Source organism: Ambystoma mexicanum, chromosome 5p, assembly GCF_040938575.1.
Source record: "Ambystoma mexicanum isolate Mex_15411 chromosome 5p, UKY_AmexF1_1, whole genome shotgun sequence".
NCBI lineage: Eukaryota > Metazoa > Chordata > Amphibia > Caudata > Ambystomatidae > Ambystoma > Ambystoma mexicanum.
The window spans coordinates 1,158,145,297-1,158,162,699 of NC_090930.1; the positions used below are offsets into that span (position 1 = coordinate 1,158,145,297).

General features: G+C 45.5%; 1 protein-coding gene across 1 annotated transcript in view; it reads left to right on the forward strand.

Annotated features, from left to right (window-relative positions):
- The window catches only part of CARMIL1 (capping protein regulator and myosin 1 linker 1), a 1,545,633-nt gene that overhangs the window by 998,618 nt on the left and 529,612 nt on the right, over positions 1 to 17,403 (forward strand). Inside the window, exon 18 of the mRNA XM_069613644.1 lies at positions 14,972 to 15,053. Within this exon, the coding sequence (XP_069469745.1) occupies positions 14,972 to 15,053 (82 nt within the window). The remainder of the gene's footprint in view (positions 1 to 14,971; positions 15,054 to 17,403) is intronic.

A 17,403-nucleotide genomic window follows, 5' to 3' on the forward strand; every position in this document is an offset into this window, starting at 1 on the left:
AGAAGCGCATTTTGTTCAAATCACTGTGCATTGTCCACCATGCCTTTTACAAACAAGGAGCTGAATACCTCCAGGAAAAGTTCTCCCAATATGTACCTTCACATGCCCGCCAATCTCAGTCTGCTCTACTGCTATCGGTGCCCCGCATCAGGCTAGCTAGGATGGGGGGACGTGCCTTCTCTGTGGTGGCCGCTAGGTCCTGGAACAGACTCCCGTTTACGCTATGTGCCACTACTGACCAACTCTCTTTTCGATAATCACTCAAAACACTGCTTTTTTTGTCCCTTATGTTCTTCCTCCTCTCTCGGCGCCATGATGCCCTTGGGTGTACGTGCGCTTCATAAATCTGCCTAACATAACATAACCTATAAGGTTTTCTTTAACCCCTTTTGGTTCATGGCGGATTACCTGAAGTGCTCCTCCATCAGAAATCCTCATGTGAGCTCTTCAGGTCTCCTGGTATATCCCTCTGCCATGTTTTGTGGTCTCAATGTGAAAACGTCTTTGTTCAGCTTCACAACTTCAAATGCCTGGTATATCTATCCACCATGATCTTTTCCATGTGCTTTCCCAGAGTCTATGGTATACTTTTCCACTATGTGTTTTGCAAAGCAAGTTAGTTTCTTTCTGTGTCTTTAGTGGACCTCCTGGTATTCCCCTCTGCCAGGAATCCTTTAATTGGTTCTTCAGATCTACTGGTATACCCTCCTGCCAGATATCTTCCCACAATTTTAAAGTTCTTATTTCATTTTAAAATTGCCTGGTGTTTCTGATTGCAGGAGCTTCCTTTCATCAACGTCTTACATCCCCTGGTATACTCCCCTACCAGATAGCTTGCCACAATGTCTTATACTCTGAGTTAATTGCCTGGTATACTCCCCTGCCAGGAATCCCTTTCTTGGGTCTTGCAGATCCCTTGAAATACTTCTCTGTCAGGTATATTGCTGCTAAATGTTCAATGCCTGATGTGCTCCTTTCACCAGGACCTCTTCTCTGTTTCACTGTCCTTTAGTTTAGCACAGTTGTATTACTTCACTGTGTTTCTACTTTATTGGCTTGAGGTACTACTTGTTCCAACTTTCCCCACATTAACATCTCATACATGGGGACTTGTTCAAGTTCTGCCTTTGTACTTTGTTTGGTCAGTATTCAAATATTCGTATTTCATTTATTTGCTTACATGCCTGTCGGTACGCCCAGGGGTCCCTAATGACTCTGTGCAGGTTCACTGGTGTCTTGCAGCATTCCGAACCCGTTGCACGTTGCTGCAATGAAGCTTCTTCTCCTGGGACAACCTCCTTTGCACTGCAGACCTTCATCCAGCGCCCCCAGCAGCTCTGTGCTTACCCACCGGCTTCTCTCCATGACAGGACCAAAGACTAATGCTTCTCGGCATGAGCATGTCTCCGGTAACTCTGCTGCTTCTCTTCTGTCCTCATGCCACGCCGGTATGTAACTCTTGTACCTGCCAGCGGCTGTCTGGAAGTGCCTGCCTCTTCCAGCACGGTCCTTTCCCGTACTGCTTCCTTCTCTGGCTTTGCCTGCATCTTGAGTGCAAATACTATTTTTAAATGTCCTGAACACTTGTACTTCACCAAAACAACTAGTCTGCATATTCAACTTTGTTTCCTTCATTCTGCGTCAACTCCTTCTTTCTATTCCTCAACTCAGTACTTGAGGCATTATGGGAGTTGGAGTCCATAGAATTGCTAGGATTTCTAAAGTGATATGGTTTAGGACTTTTACTTGGAAAAACATTAGAAGTAGGTGATGTAAAGTGTGTGCTATGTGTGTGTGAGGTATGAATGGCATTTTGACTAGAGTGATTTGCAGAAGGGATTTCTGGGTTTTACAATGAGAGGGATTTGTATCGTGACAGCAAGCCATCAAGAACTTAGGAATTACGTGGCCTTCTTCTCTAGAAGGGGAAGAATAATGCATCTCTCCTAATGAGGTCACCACCTTTCCACGACAGCCATCTCCCATGTGATCCTACCTCCTAGTGCCATTACCAGGGTCAGGATCAGGTAACGGCTGCCGTCTCCTGGTCACATGAGAGGAGATCCCTGCCAGGAAATCAGTGATGACTCCACAGGATTCATCACACACCTGAAGTGGAGATTGAGGACCTGCTCTACAATGGGTGCATTCACAGATAACACCGGCCCTCGTGGTGTCCTCTGGTATGCTGTGATAGGCTAGGGGCTTTTGGCACATGTGCAAATGCCAACTACATGGTCCTCACTTTAAGACCAGCCTTTGTTTGGTTCTTCCATGGAAAGTCTTTGTAGGGAGTCTATTCACGCCCAGCGGTTGAATTAAGGATTTTATGAGCAGGATAAAAAAGTATCTCCTGGCTTTCAGTCATCACCCAGTAAGCAGGAGCTACCCCTGGAGAACCAGGAGCTAGCACAGAGCGAGTCACAAATCTAACTTCCACACTATAACAATTTGTTTGTTTTGAATACCAAAATATCCTTCATATGTCTCCTGCATGTCTTAACACTCCTTTATACACATTCCCAAACACACAGAGTTGATGTCGGGAATATATCTTTGAATGGCATCAGCTAGCCTGGAGAATCAAAAAGTAGCTCCTGGTAGCTATTTGTATGAAGTAACAAGGCTCTTCTAGGCTATGAGGAGGAGCTAAATAGCTCCCAGCTCCTGGCAATTTCGAACCCTGGATGCCTTCCTTCCGAATCCGATGAACATTCGCCTTTTAAGTACTACCAAAGAGTGAGGATATGAACAGCACAAAGGGTCATTTTTATGAGCTGTTATATTTTTGTAGTGTTTCCACATATTGCACTGCTTGTTATGAGCATGCCACTGTCTGGGAATAAAATGATATAAGTGCATAGCAAATATCATGCAAAATGTCCTCAAGTTTCATCAGTCCTTCCGTAGATGGATAGAACAAAAATCACACTTAAACTTTTAGAGTTTCCAATGATGAGACCATGTGTTATGTGCTTTAAAAAATGTAACTCAATAACACCACTGTGAAGCGCAGGGGTGTTGCTAGGTCTGAAAAAGATCTGGGGCTACGCCAATGTCGGGACCGTCAGGACTCTGGGCTAGCTAGCCTTTTTCTTGTAGACCTTGAGCTTCTATTCGGGGCTACAACCAAAATTCCCAGGCCTATAGTCCCCTCAACCCTCCACCCCCAGTAACACCACTGTGAAGCGTACCAGCTTGAAGAGCCCCATAATTGACCTTCATGAGATGTGTTTTCTGCTCTGCCTCTGTCATGGCGTGGAAAGGCATAGTGTGTAGATCCTGTGTTGCAGGCGTTACCTCGTCTGCGACCGTTCCTTCTGAGTGGTTTCCCGCTCACACTACAATATAATATAAAAAGCTATTTCCTATTTTGTGACAAATCCTGACATTTTGCTTGCCCGGATAATGTCAGTGCTTTGGTTAGTTGTACATTTAGTTCACCTGTAATTTTTCTCGGGTCGTACAGTTTCCTTTCGCTTCTTTCCACCTTGCTACCTTGCTATTTTCGATTGGATCAATCGAAAAATGAACTTTCTTTCTGCTCGCCTCTCCACCACAGCCGGTAGCATTTCTTATTGTATCTTCTGGAGACCCCGTTTTCAGTAAGTACCCCCATACTTTCCTGACAATGTGGAAGTGCTAAACATGGCATTTTAACAAACTCAGTTTAAAAAAGCATGGTTGGGTGTAACAAAATGATTAGTGCTCTGCAGGTGTACATGGATGAGCAGTGACTAAACCTACTTCACAGTCCTTGCACCATTAAAAACCAAAAGTGATCCCATCATAAAGTTGAAACAGACATAGTCCACAGATATACCGCCGGCCCAAACCGGGTTTCAGTGTGGCGAGTTGCATTGATCTAGTCCATGAGTCTGGTACGAAGCAGGGCTCTGTGTGGTTTGATGCACTGTGGCAGATTGATGCAATTGAAAGAGTCGACCAGGGTCGCTTTGATAGCTGAGCTGGTTAAAGAAGATGGATACCGCTGGGACAAGACAGCGAGTAACGCAGTGCTTCCAGTGGTTAAAGTCACGGTTCAATGTCAGTGTCCGGTTCATTCACTGCAATGCTGAAAGATGCTTCCACAGTGGTAATCTGTTGTTCGAGCCAAGGCAGCTATAAGTGCTGCTCGTGTGATGCGACGTCGACCCGGTTCGAAGGATGCAAGTAGTGGTTTGAAGTTCGCTGAGGGTACCAAAAGCAGCACTGTGTGGGTCCTGCGTGCTTCGAAGGCTCCAAACACGTTTGAGTAATTTCAAGGAAGGTTTGAAGCGAGGAAACAGGAGTCAAAGCACCATCAAATTTCTCAGGGTACTGAGAGTCCCACGCCGAGGGCTCTATAGCCACATGAGTCCTTTTTACTCTTCACTCCCAGTCCAGGGAGCTTGACTGGCACCTGCAGGGATTCCTTCACCTCAATTGAGGAGCCTGGTTCCAGTGCAGCTGCAGAGGGGCAGGCTGCATTCCAAATAGCAGTCACCTTCAATGTTCCATGAGGATGGTTACAGAAGAGAGCCTCCCGCTTTCTTGGATGTACCTGTCTTCAACTCTGGTTGAGGACTTTGGAATGGACAGGACTCCCAACAGAGTACAGGAAACTGTTCTTGTCTTGTAAGAAGTCCAAAATTAATCAAGGACCGAGTGGGAGACCCATTCCTCATAATGTAACAGCCCACTGCATTGGACAAAAGTAACCCTGTTGTAAGAGGTTCAATCCCTATTGCTGTGACAAGTGACCTGTGCCTTATTGCATCATACCCAGAGTGCTTTCTTTCACAGGATGTCGAGGGGGACAGCAAGGGAAGAGAGCCCCACAGAAAAGCAAGACGGTGAAACACTTCTCTATCCGCTCCTTTAATGGCTACTTTAACCCTCCTATCTTCCCAAGCCTACTTCTTCAAATGCCCGTTGGTGTGCAACGCCCTGGTGTGAGGCTTTCCTTTGTTCTGCGTGTCACTCTTTGAAGTGTACTTCCCAGGAGATCTCACTGGCTTGAAGGGAGGTGTTACTCATCTTTCCTGAGACCATAGGAGAGGATCATTCTGCCTTTTGACTCTCTTGCTGATGTGGAGACAGGCAGGTTAGCCATGAATACACATAGCTTTCACATAGCTGGCCTGACTCACAGTGCTGGCTATTTTATGCTACCAAGTTGATGTGGCTGCAATAATTGTGGGCTCTTATTCACTATATCATAACGCAGTATGGCGTATTCCTACCGTTTCCCCTGTGAAAAGACTGATAGTGCCACAAGTATATTATTTTGGATCAGAGGTGCAGAAGTTAAATGCACCTTTGTCAGCAGGAACATGGTGTCCAGCAGCTGTCAAGAAGACACAGGTGACCTTTGAACCTGCCCTTTGCCACTGAAGGGCAGGTGCTGTAGATGTCAGGAGACTGATGCAGAATGGCGTGTGTGCACTACGCTTCTGGCTTGACGCTTTATGAAAGGGGTGATCAGCAGACCACCCTTTCAGAAATGGTTTACCTGCATCATTTTATTTAGCATAGCCGGTGCAAGAATGTTCACCCTGCTAGTAGAAAATACCACAAGCAGCTAGGCCCGTGATGAGACCAAACATATTTATTTGCAATATTTAAAAAAAAATGGGGACAATCACAGAAGCCGGTTCATTGCCATTCACAAATTGCTGTTTTACCTTTTACCTTGGTGCACATATTTTGGTGAAAATGTTGCCCAATTTGATGCTTCCCATTCTCTTGCAGTGTGGCCAGGGCGTATGTTTTAAAAGTTGATGTGGTGCCATTGATGCACCCAGGTGCTCTGGCCCTGCTGCAAGAATCACTTTTATCTTTGCCATGAGAGTCAGTTGTGCAAAGCAAATCTTTTAGAATAAGCGATTGCTTTAGAGAAGCAGCATGATTCTCACACACTTACAGGTGGTTTTACTTTTATGCAGACAAGTGCAGAGGGTATGTAGTCAATGGTGGAGAGTGGAGGCAGTGTTTGGTGGTGGTGGGGGAAGGGTTTGCGGGGCGTGAGATCCTGAAGGGGCACCAAGATTTTAAATATTTCGTCATTAAGCCTTCACTAGATGGTGAATGTTTTCAGTAAAGGGGTCTAAATATTTTTAATATTCTCTCAGATTGATGCGAGCGACTGAGCACAGTGAGGGATCTCAAAAGAGTTAAGGTTAGTTTGGGGGTGTACCCTCCCCCTTAACCTCCTGAGAATTTGTTTTAGAAATAATGTGCTGAAATAATGCACTTAGCAGCACAATTTTAGAGAAAAATGGGATAAAAAGGCACCCAGTTTACAAATATCCAGTCTATTTTACGATTCATGAGCAGAGATGTCTGGTGAATATTTTCAGTGGACGGGACTATGGCCCTCATTACAAATCAGGCAGGTCCGGAAATAATGGTGGCAGTAAACCCGCCTGATCCCGACCGTGGACCGCCTGATCCCGACTTCTGCAGGCGGGAGATGATGTTCCCGCCAGGTTTGACCTGGCGGGTTTAACACTGCCCGCCTGCAGGCGGACGAGGAAACACCGCCAGCATTACGAGATGCTGCCGGTGTTTCCATGATCCCCATTCCCATTGAGTCCCATAGGGAATGGGAATGGGGATTAACGCCATTCCGCCTCCGTGATTCCCGGAAAACCAGGGTTGTAATGCCCTGATAATCCCGGGAATCAAGGAGGCGGAATGGTAATACGAGTCCGGCGGTAACCAGGCGGTTTTACCGCCTCGGTTACCGCCGAACTCGTAATGAGGCCCAATATATTTCCTCAAATGGGCCTGATATAATTAAATGGGTTGTGGCGGTGTTCCACCCAAGAACATTTATTCAAATAATGTGCTGAAATGCATTTCTCTGCACAGTTTTGTGAAATGTGAGATAAAAGGCCATACAATTTACAACTAGTTCTTTGAGGTGGCCCATGACAATATTAAGTAAATCCCATAGCACCAGAAGTACAATATACAGGGACATTTTATGCCATTTTCATGAAGCAGCGGAGACCACATGTCTGTCCCAGTACTGGTCAATATAAATACCAGACATGAGGCTGCATCCACAACCTCTGCATCCACAACCTATCTATGCCTGTAATGGTCACTCTAAATCGGATGCTTGAGGCTGTTGCTATGACCGATCTATACCACTAATGGTCACTGAAAAATATTTGCATGAGACTGTTGCCACAATCTCTGTTTGCCAGAAGTGATCACTGAAAATCAGATGCATGAAGCTGCTGAAACAACCTATCTATGCCAGCAGCCTCTGCAAGAGATTTTCAGTGAACAACCATATAAAGACCTGCGGGCACACTTATGCCCAGGCACACGTGCAGACGCACTCTGATGCTTGCATGCATGCACAGCTACAGACTCACTCAACTAGTCTTACAAACACACACATGCACACACAATGCATTACATTCCAACACACACACAAACGTACATAATTATCACATAATCACAAAACACACACTTAACTTCTGTCTTTTCTTCGGGTGCAGGGGCATGGCCAGGCACACAACAGCACCGCAACTGAGGGAGTGCCATACAGGACAAATACAAGTGAGCAGTGTGAGTTCTCCCTGGAAGGACTTGCATAGCAATGGTGCACCTGTGCCGCTGAGCAATGCGTTTTCTAAGCAACCCTACAAGCAGCACTGTGCTGCACACGTTGGCACGCGTGTGCCACGCACATATACCTATGTATAATTTTAATATATCAGCACCAGCCCTGCAAGAGGCATGGGTGTGCACCGACCACCAGGGAGGAGCCAGGGGGTGTATGACTGACCCCTTTGCCCCTATTGCTGCGCCAAAGTATTCAATTCACAGGAGACTGTTGCCGTTCGTATCAGCACAGGAGTAGGCCTCTCCTCAAGGCCGAGCATGAGGGCGTTTGACCTCTCTTGGCTACCTTGGTGCTGGACGAACCTGGCATGGTCGAAGCCAAATCCGCCTTTGGCATTGAGGCTGAAGCCATACCAGATGCCACCTTTTTAATGGCTTTCATCATCTGCATTTTAAAGTCTTTCTGCTGCCCCCTCGAAGCACCCTTCGCAAGGTACAACGATGTTGCTTCTTTTTAGCTACGATGACAAAGAAGAGTGATGGGGCTCGCTATGTGAGTGAAAGCATTTTTTAGATTTCTTGTGATGCCTCCCTTCCCAACACTTTTCAGGTGTAGGCCCCACAGTATCATGTTCTGGGGATTTTGAGACTGACTTAGCCAGAGAGTTCGACAGTGGTCTGCTGAGCGCCAGCTTCACCGAACGTTCCTTCACTGCTTTCGAGTTCATGGCCAGACAAGAACCGCATTGCTCTGCATCGTTCCCGACACCAAGACACCATGCGCAGATAGTGCGAGGGGCATTTTGGAGTTGCAGTCCTTGCAGCGCTTGAACCTGGATGGTTTAGGCCCCAATGTGCTGGCGTAACAAGTTATCTAACAAGGTGAATGTAACTGAGCGTGTTCCGAGTAGCGTGCTGAGTACCCGAAAAAAAGGATCTGAGGTTAGGGGGCATAGTGCACCCCTTTAGTACAGCGATCAACAACATGTCTGGTGTCGAGGATTGGCGTGGCAGAATACAAGGGAGTATAGATATGAGGAATCTGTGGGAGTAGAATCCATAGAAAAAACATTACTGGTAAGTCATTTCTCCTACCATGGAATAGAAACATTTGTTTTGTAAATGTCAGTATGTTTGGGCAGGCATGGACATCACATAGTTTTTACCAGAGTAATTGTGGCACCCATGGGATTCTTGTTAAAACATATGCTCTGAGGCTCAGCTTTTACATGAGGTAAAATATTAGTCTTTGACACCCACAGAATGGGAAAAGGGCAGTGTTCTGCACGACCGCACTCCAGCAGTAACCAGTAAGGAACTTCCAGGCAGACCTGCCCTGACCACACAACTGAGACCCATGGTAGGGGGAACAATTTAATGGTTAACCAAAATCCTTTCTCCCCTGTTCAAATCTTGTGCCAATCTTTTAGCTGTTTTTGGAAGATTGTATTTATTAGTTTTACACTTGCTTTAGGGTTTTTTTATCCATTTACTTTGATTTCATTGGTTCAACAGTTCTGTGGAGTATCTTTTCATGACAACATCAGAGTAAACAGTGATGTGAAATCGCGTGCAGAGATATTTTACAGGAGTGGGGGAACAAAGAAGTTGTGAAGTCCGATTCACTTTCTGTGTGATTTCTGTGAAATTACACCAGTGCACGTAGGCAGGCTTCTGCTATGTGACCCGAGGCGACATACTCTTACGCCCCCTCGCAATCATGTCTATGAAACATCAGGGAAGAGCCCAGAAACCCCAGAACTATAGCACTGCAAATTGCAGCCGATCGTCATCAGCCATGCTTTGTGAATAGGTTGTGTAATTTCACTGTGGAAATGGAAGCGCAAGATGATCCATATGGGCTAGAGGTCTGCTACCTGCGGATGATAGATGTTTTGGACCCCACTGCCACATGCCCTAACCATTAACAATTCTGGCTAGGACTGATAGAAGATCTGATTGAAGGGCAGCAAAACATCAGGCGAACCAAAATGTGCACATCCCTGACTATGATATATGGTTATAAGGATAAACCGATTGAAATTTCTGAGTTCATAATGTGTTGCTTTTGTAATCACTGTCCTTCATATTTTATGTGTTCATGAATCTACATATCATTTTGTGCATTTCCTCATCTGGTGAATTTTACAATGCTGTATTTTCTTGATGTGCTGAGTAATATATGCCTGTTCCGCCTCTTTTCCTTGCTGCCTTGCTAAGCTTGGTCACTGTGTAAGTATACCCCTGGCTACTCTTCAGCCTTTCTGCCTTTTCGAAAGCAGTTGAATTATTGTGTACCTCCCTGCATCACACCCCTTTTTGTTGTGCAGCAGAAATACATATTCCCTTAAAAGATGTCACACAAATCATGCAACCTGATTTGAGATGGCATGTTTTCTGCCATGCAAGGCACACTTCGGATTGGGTGGTTGCGACAGTGCCTTAAAAGTGAAATTGTTGACACTCCAAACGCTGTCCTCCTCCAGTATCCTTTTAGGCACCTGGTTTCAACCAGTCATTGCTACCAGAGCAACCATCACCAAGTCTTGGCCTTTTAGGCAACAACATTTAGGTTTCTAGGATTTGTAAATTTGCTTCTGGTTTAACTTTCCCATTGTATGTGTGAAGTATGGGCCTAGAATTGCTAACATTCAGAGCACGGTTAGTTAAAATGAAAATCACGCCAGACTAAAGATGTCCCTGATGTCATAGAGGTTGTTGGCATCTATGCCGACTGTTCTAAATTAAGGACTTCCCCTATATTAAATGAAGAGTTACACACAGTCTCTCATGGCAAGAAATGTGTTTGCTAGGTTCGGGGATGAAGCTGAACTGTCATTCATTGTCACTCTTAATTGCAGCCATTTGATGTTTTTTTTTTAACTTATTTTATTTATTGAGCATTTATTAGGCGCTTATACAACCAAATGGTGTTTCCAGGCGCCACAAGACTAAGTGGGGAGGGAGCAAGGGGAGCATATTAGCAGTGGCAGAAACAGTTAATGTACGATCGTGGTTTTCGCAGACATTCATATGTGCAAGTGCTGTGAAGGGAAGTGCAAGAGATGGGAAGGGGTGGGTGAGAGGAAGCAAGGTATGGGCAAGTGCTGGTGGGAGCCCGGGAGGATAGTGCAAGCAGGGCCAGGGTGGAGGCCACTGGCAAGTGCTAGGGCTGAGTCCCACGGGTGGGATGCACAGCCACCAAGCAGGGGCCTGCAGGGGCAGTGCTGAGGGGTGCTGATGTTGACTGGTGGGCCTGGCAGCCTGTAATATTCATGAAGGACCAGGCCGCTAGTCTCAGCGGCAGTGGGGTAATTAGCGACTAAAGGAAAGAGATAGAGAGAAGCAGAGTTTTGAGAAGTTTTCAGAACTCAAGGCGGTCTGGCTCAAGTCTGATGGGGGCAGGTAGGCTGTTCCAGACAGAGGCACCTGCTAAGGAGAGAGACCTGCTCCACTACACTCTACTTGGAGAGTTTGACAAGCAGAGAGTTGGAGTTAGAGGAGCGGAGGGCTCTAGCAGGGAAGTATTTAGGCAGGGAAAGTTGGAGATACCGTGGTCCCAGGCCCTAGAGGGCATTTTGGATGATGCAGAGGGTCTTGAATCTGATCCTTGAGGCCACCGGGAGCCAGTGGGGAGATATTAGGGCTGGAGAGATATGGACCCTGAGCTTGAGGCCAAGGCTAAGTCTTGCAGCCCTATTCTGGATTAGCTGAAGGGGCGTAGGGAGGAAAGGGGGAGATTGAGGAAGAGGCTGTTGCTATAGTCCAACCTAGAGAGGACCAGTGCTCTGGAGACGTTGAACTTCTGGGGAAAGGTGAAGAAAGGGAGGATACCTCTAAGGAGATGAAGCTGGAAGTGGGCATTCTTGGCAAGGTCCAAGATGTGAGGGGTGAAGGAGAGTGAAGAGTCAGAGAAGACCCCAAGGTTTTTGGCCTCACAGGATGATGAAGGTAGAGGGCCCAAGGAGGGGTGGCCAGAGGGAAGGAGGGAAACTGGGTACAGGGGTCCCAGTGAGAATGATCTCTGTCTTACTGGCATTAAGACAAAGATTGTTAGCCATACACCATGCCTGGATGGCGGAGTCGGGGATGAGAGAGGAGGAGGAGGACGACGTAGAAGAGAGAATTTTATAGGAGAGCTGTGTGTCATGAGCATAACACTGGAAGTCAGGAGAGAAGGGGGTGACAAGATGGGCAAGAGGGGCGATATAGATATTGGAGAGCCACAGTGGTAGGATAGAGCCCTGGGGGATTTCGCAGGTAGACAGTGGGGTGGTGGAGGAGAAAGGGCCCAGTTGCAGCTGGGACAGGCAGTTGGTGAGGAAAGATGTCAGCCAGTCCAGTGCCTGGTTCGTAATGCCGAGGGTATCGCTGAGACGTTTTATGAGGATAGAATAGTTGACCATGTGAAAAGCAGAGGAGAGGCTGAGGTGAATGAGAAGAGCAGGAGAGTTAGAGTCAGAACTTGCAAGCAGTTCTTCACAGGTGTTCAGGAGAGCAGTTTCCAAGCCCCTGGATGCCCGGAATCCAGATTGACGGTCATAGAGGCAACCAACAGGCTCAGCATGAACTATTATTTGTGGAAGGGCCAACTTCTCCAAGAGTTTACCCAGGAAGGGGTGGTAGTTAGCAGGGCAGGAGGGGTCAGCAGAAGTCTTTTTTAGGAGAGGGTGCACAAGGGAGTGCTTGAGGGAAGGAGGGAAAGAGCCAGTAGTGATGGAGTGGTTACAGAAGGCAGCAAAGAGCAGGGGTGAGAGTGGAGATGTTGTCCTTAAAGGTTCCAGAGGAGCAGGGGAGCACCTGCTTGGATGAGACCTTCATAGAGCGGACAACTTTAGAGACCTCATCATTTATGGAAACATCTACGAACATAAGTCTCGAAGGATGATTTTAAATATTGCAATTATTGAAATCTAAACATAAATGCTGACAGCCATGATTAATATCTGTAGTAAAACTCTTTTAGACCTAGTTTGCTGATCATGTAGTAAAACAAGTCAACAATGTCCATGAAATCTTCTGCAATGTTTTTTATTAAACTGTGTCCACTGAATGAAACCTGGAAATCTCTGAGGGTGCATTTTAAATAAAATGCGAACTGCATTTAGGGGACCGCTAACGTTAGCACTTATGTGCCGTTTGTTCCCCTACATGCAATTTTCATGCAAATTAGAGATCGATTCAATAGGAATCCATTCGTTTTACGTCTGCATGAACATCTCATGCAGGTGTACATTGAAGTGCTAACACAAGAACACAGGGTGGAGAGGTTAGCTCGGCTTTGTGCCCCTGCCCGCCTTGTCTGAGCAGGAAAATGTGCTGGAGTCGAAAATGTAGGTGTAAAAACAATATACTCCTCTTTTACGCCTCCATTTCCCACACTGGCCAAATGAAAATGCCACCTAGAAGCGTTTGGAAAGGAATAGTTCATTGGTGAATGGCCTTTCCCTCTTTGTCTCCAATGCACCCTCTATGATGCACCGACACAGCACAAACATTTTTTGGAGAGCTGTGTCCACCAACGCACCACTGCCGCAATAAATACCCAGGTTCTGCTGTAGTAAATAACCTATTTTCCAAAATAATGTGTTTATACACGGCAAAGATAATAGGTTGATGAGCTGCTATGGGTTCTTACAGTGGTTTTCACACCAATCAAATTTAGGTTTGTAATTTTCATAGAAAGTTATTCTCTATATCTTTTTATCTACATGACTTTGTTGATATTTTTTTAGGGTTGGACTTGTTTGCTAGTCGTTATCTCATAAAGAACACGCTGTTTCAAAATAAAATTCCTGATGAAATCTATTCCGCCTGGGAACTGCTTTCAGCTTAGTCGACACGTCCCTGATCCTCACTTGGGTTTAGGGAGTCCCCTAATACGGTTAATGTGTAATTGGTTCGTTGCCGTTTGAACCTTTGCCCATTAAGACTGCCATGTGTATTGAGCTTCTTGTCTCGGTAACCCCTTGAACCTTTGCTTATTTTCTTTTATACTTTGGCCAAATTTCCTTAAGACAACTCTACTAAAAGACGGTCTTATTTTGTAGATCTTGTGTGGAACGGTTTCTCTTCCCAAATTGTGCAGGCTTTTATAAAAAGGCAAAGTTGAATTGAAAATCAACCTTAATTTCTACGTAATTATTTTAAGACTGAAAAAAAGCCAAATCTTAAGCACCTGGCATAAAACACAGGGTGCGGTTTTAATTTTTGCACAGGAAGCTTTGGGGCCGAATCTGGCACTGAAATGATCTTTCCATGCGGTTCTCTGAATGGCTTAGAACTTGACTGAATTATGCAAGGTTGAGTCAGCAAAATATGAACGAGTGGCTCTTAGGTCCTAGTAGAGATCTGTGGAACAGGTGGATTAACCAAGTCAACTTCCACAATGGTGTACGACCTCGGGCAAACTTTGCAGAGGTGCCCTGTGCAGCCTCGAGAGGAAGGGATTCTAACATGTACGTTGATGGCATTAGAATATGAGACATTTTGCTGTGGTTATCTAACTTGTAAAGACTCTGTAACAAGGCACAGCATCACTTGCTGGATAGAGCTCTGCATTACATACCACTAATTCGATTCAGCAGAAACTGTTTGAAGGAGGCCATTGGAACATTTCATTAGGCATTAGACAGCACCTGCATCTGGTGCGCCAAAGCATCTGCTATACTTGGACGAGCCAAATGGCTACATCTCGATGCCGTTGTAGGCAATGGTTCGATGCAGCCTTGCTCGTCCCTTTACTTTGATCGTTACCTAAATTCACATGCATTAATGTGTCGGGACATGGTGGTAGCACAGTCAGCAAGGTTGATCATGCTTCTTGTCGGGCACCCGTCCTCTTTGGAAATTCCAAAAAACAGAGCAGATATGCGTAGGCCGAGGTGGATGTGGGGCACGGGAGTGCTGCAGGCGTAGCTAGGACGCCTTTATGTTTGCCTTTGCAAAATCAGTTTTTGACTAAGTATTGGTGTCAGGAAGGAGACTATAGTAAACTATGTTGTTTCTGTCCTTTCCAACTATTAGTACATATGCAGGACATGTCCTTGCATGTGCCTGGAACCCTCTCCACGCACCTCCATTCAGCAATTAGTTGTACAGTGCTTCAGACAAAGAACATGTCTGGATCAAGCCCATGCTGGTTAATACTCGGCATCAAAGTATGTTATATAGTGCATGTTGTCTATTAAGGGAATGTGATCTATTGTAATTTCCACAATAACTACATTGTCAGCTAAGTAAAGCGATTGACCTTTTTAAAAACTGGGCATGCTTGCATTTCTCCAGAATCTGAAAAGGGCAAAAATGTAATTGTTAAATAGTAAAATCAAAGTAATGAATCTGAGTTTGTGTACTATGAAGACAATTAACAGTGCTGTGTTAATTTCTGAAAATGCCTTTTGCTCAGCTACGATCAGGTGGTGCACAAGTTTTGGAAGGCTGCATCGCAGAAATACCCAACATATCCAGCCTGGACATTTCAGACAATGGTGAGTAGGAGCTCTGCTTCAAGAGCGCCGTTGCTTTGCACCACATCTTTTCATTTCCAAGTTGGGCAGCTTTTTTCTTTGATTTGGAAACTTGCTGGAATTACTCATGACGATGAATGGATTGTTTAAAATCCATTTATTGAAATTAAACAGTTTGGTCATACAGTATTGAGCATACATAATCCGCATCATTTCGTATTGTGGGTTGTCTTTCAACCATCCATCAGCCTTTCCGAAAAAAATGAGCTCGTTCACTGTTGCCCATTCTGCATAGTTTCTGCCACTTGGATTTAAACATGTTGATTTTATGACCAACCTAAGCTGTTTTCCTTATATCTCAGCCATCGCTAAAACTGTGGGATTGTGGGAGATTTCTAAATGCCAAGTGACTCAAAAGTGGATTGACTTCTTTCTCTTGATTTGAATTTTACAGGAACTGACATCTTGCTCTTCACTGCACCTTAGCTTTCAGCATGCCTCCTACTGGTACTTGTTGTTCCACCTTCTCAGTCATCACATAACTCAGAGACCATATATGACGCATTCATTATTCTGCAGCCATGTCTCTTCTATTGCCTGTACTTACCCAGTTCAATTGCGCAACATAACATACAAAAAACATCCCACTCTGGATGCAGCAAAGTATCTCATTCTTTCTTGCTGGGCTACCACTCCATGCTCTTAAAAGGTCGCCCAACTTGATTCAATATTGCCGTACAGCCTGCTTTAATGCTCCAATCTGTACACCCTCCGCTTATATAACTTGATGTTTAATCATCCCACTGTTTCTGCACATTTTCTATATTTCATATGATTTCCTTTTGAATCTATGTATGTGTCCTTGCCCTTGCTTTCTATAGTTCTCTTTACCTTTCTGTCCACTTAAGTTATTTTCCCAAAATATTTTGGTCCTATAGGCCGCTGCCGCCATGCTCTGTGGCAAAGCCAAGTGTGCCCAAGGGAGCAGTCACCCTCCCTCCGGACCCGAACACCATGCGCTGGTGCACCCCTCTGCCTCCTGCTGGACTGTCCTTTGTCCAGTACTGCACTTCTCCTTTAAAATAAATTGCATGCAGGGTGAGCAGGACAGCATGGGCATGGCGACTGGAGTGAAACACACGTAACTGTGGCTTGGCAACCATGCTGAAAGCCATCTAGGCACCTCACATTTCCAGCAACCGTGGTGCTGCAAAAAAAAACGTGTTTGTGTTGGTGCGTGTACAACTGTTAGGCTCTGTGAGTGTGTGTATGAGTTTGAATAAGTTTGTGTGTGTGTGTGTGCGTGTGCATGTGCATGTTTTCAGGAGTGTGACTGTGCACATGTGTGTGTCTGTGTGTGATGAGTGTATGTGTTTGGCCAGTGGTGGATGCAGCTGGGGCGGCGGGGGTGGTTTTCCTGTGGGGATCCAGGCATTGTAAACGATTCAAGTTGAATGGCGGCAGCTGTATATTTTCAGTCTGAGCATTACCCTAATCAGCACAAGTGACCAGGTGTAGTGATAGAGTGCAAAGTAATGTAAGGGGACTCTGGGTGGGGATGATTCACATCCTGATAAAAAAAAATGGGTTAGAATGGTGCATTTTACGGCACAATCTTCTAGAAAAATAGGGTATTTATGGCTCTCATGTTGGGAACTGGCAGCTCCAGAGTCGCTCTTGTTGTTTCCACTACAAACCTCAGAAATTCGAAGCATTGTCTGGGGATTAGCTCAGATTTCTCTCGAGTTATCAGAAAACCTAGAGATGACGGAAGCTGGGATGCCCACTGCATCTGGTCGATAAGCACTCTTGTCGTTTGCCAGGATAAGGACATTGTCTAAATAAATGATCATGCGGAAACCTCTTTCTTTCATGACCGACACCCTTGTGACCGTCATGAAATCCTAGGGCACTGAGGCCAGACCGAATGGAAGACATTTGAATTGCCATATCTGCCGCCCTATAGGAATCCGATGTATCTGCAGTGTTCGCTGTCAATCAGGATCATCAGATAGTCATCTTTCAGATCCAACCTCACAAGCCAGTCTCCCTTTCGGAGGATGTCTCTGAGGAGCTGCACTCCTTCCATCTTGAAGTGCTTGTAGACCGGGCACCCATTGAGTTTCTTTCAGGTTGATTACTGGTCTAAATTTGTCTTTCCTGTGTACCAGGAACATGTTGCTTATGAAGGCTGTCACTGCTCTGTCACTGTGTTCTATCGCGCCCTTGCTGACCAATTGCCTTAGCTCTCTTAAAAAGTTCCCTCTCCTCGCGCGCTTGCATGAATTGCTTTGGGTCTGGTATGTTGTACTGGCAGTGTCACAAACTCTAGCCGAAAACCTGCTACTGTCTGTAGTAGCCTTGAATCGCT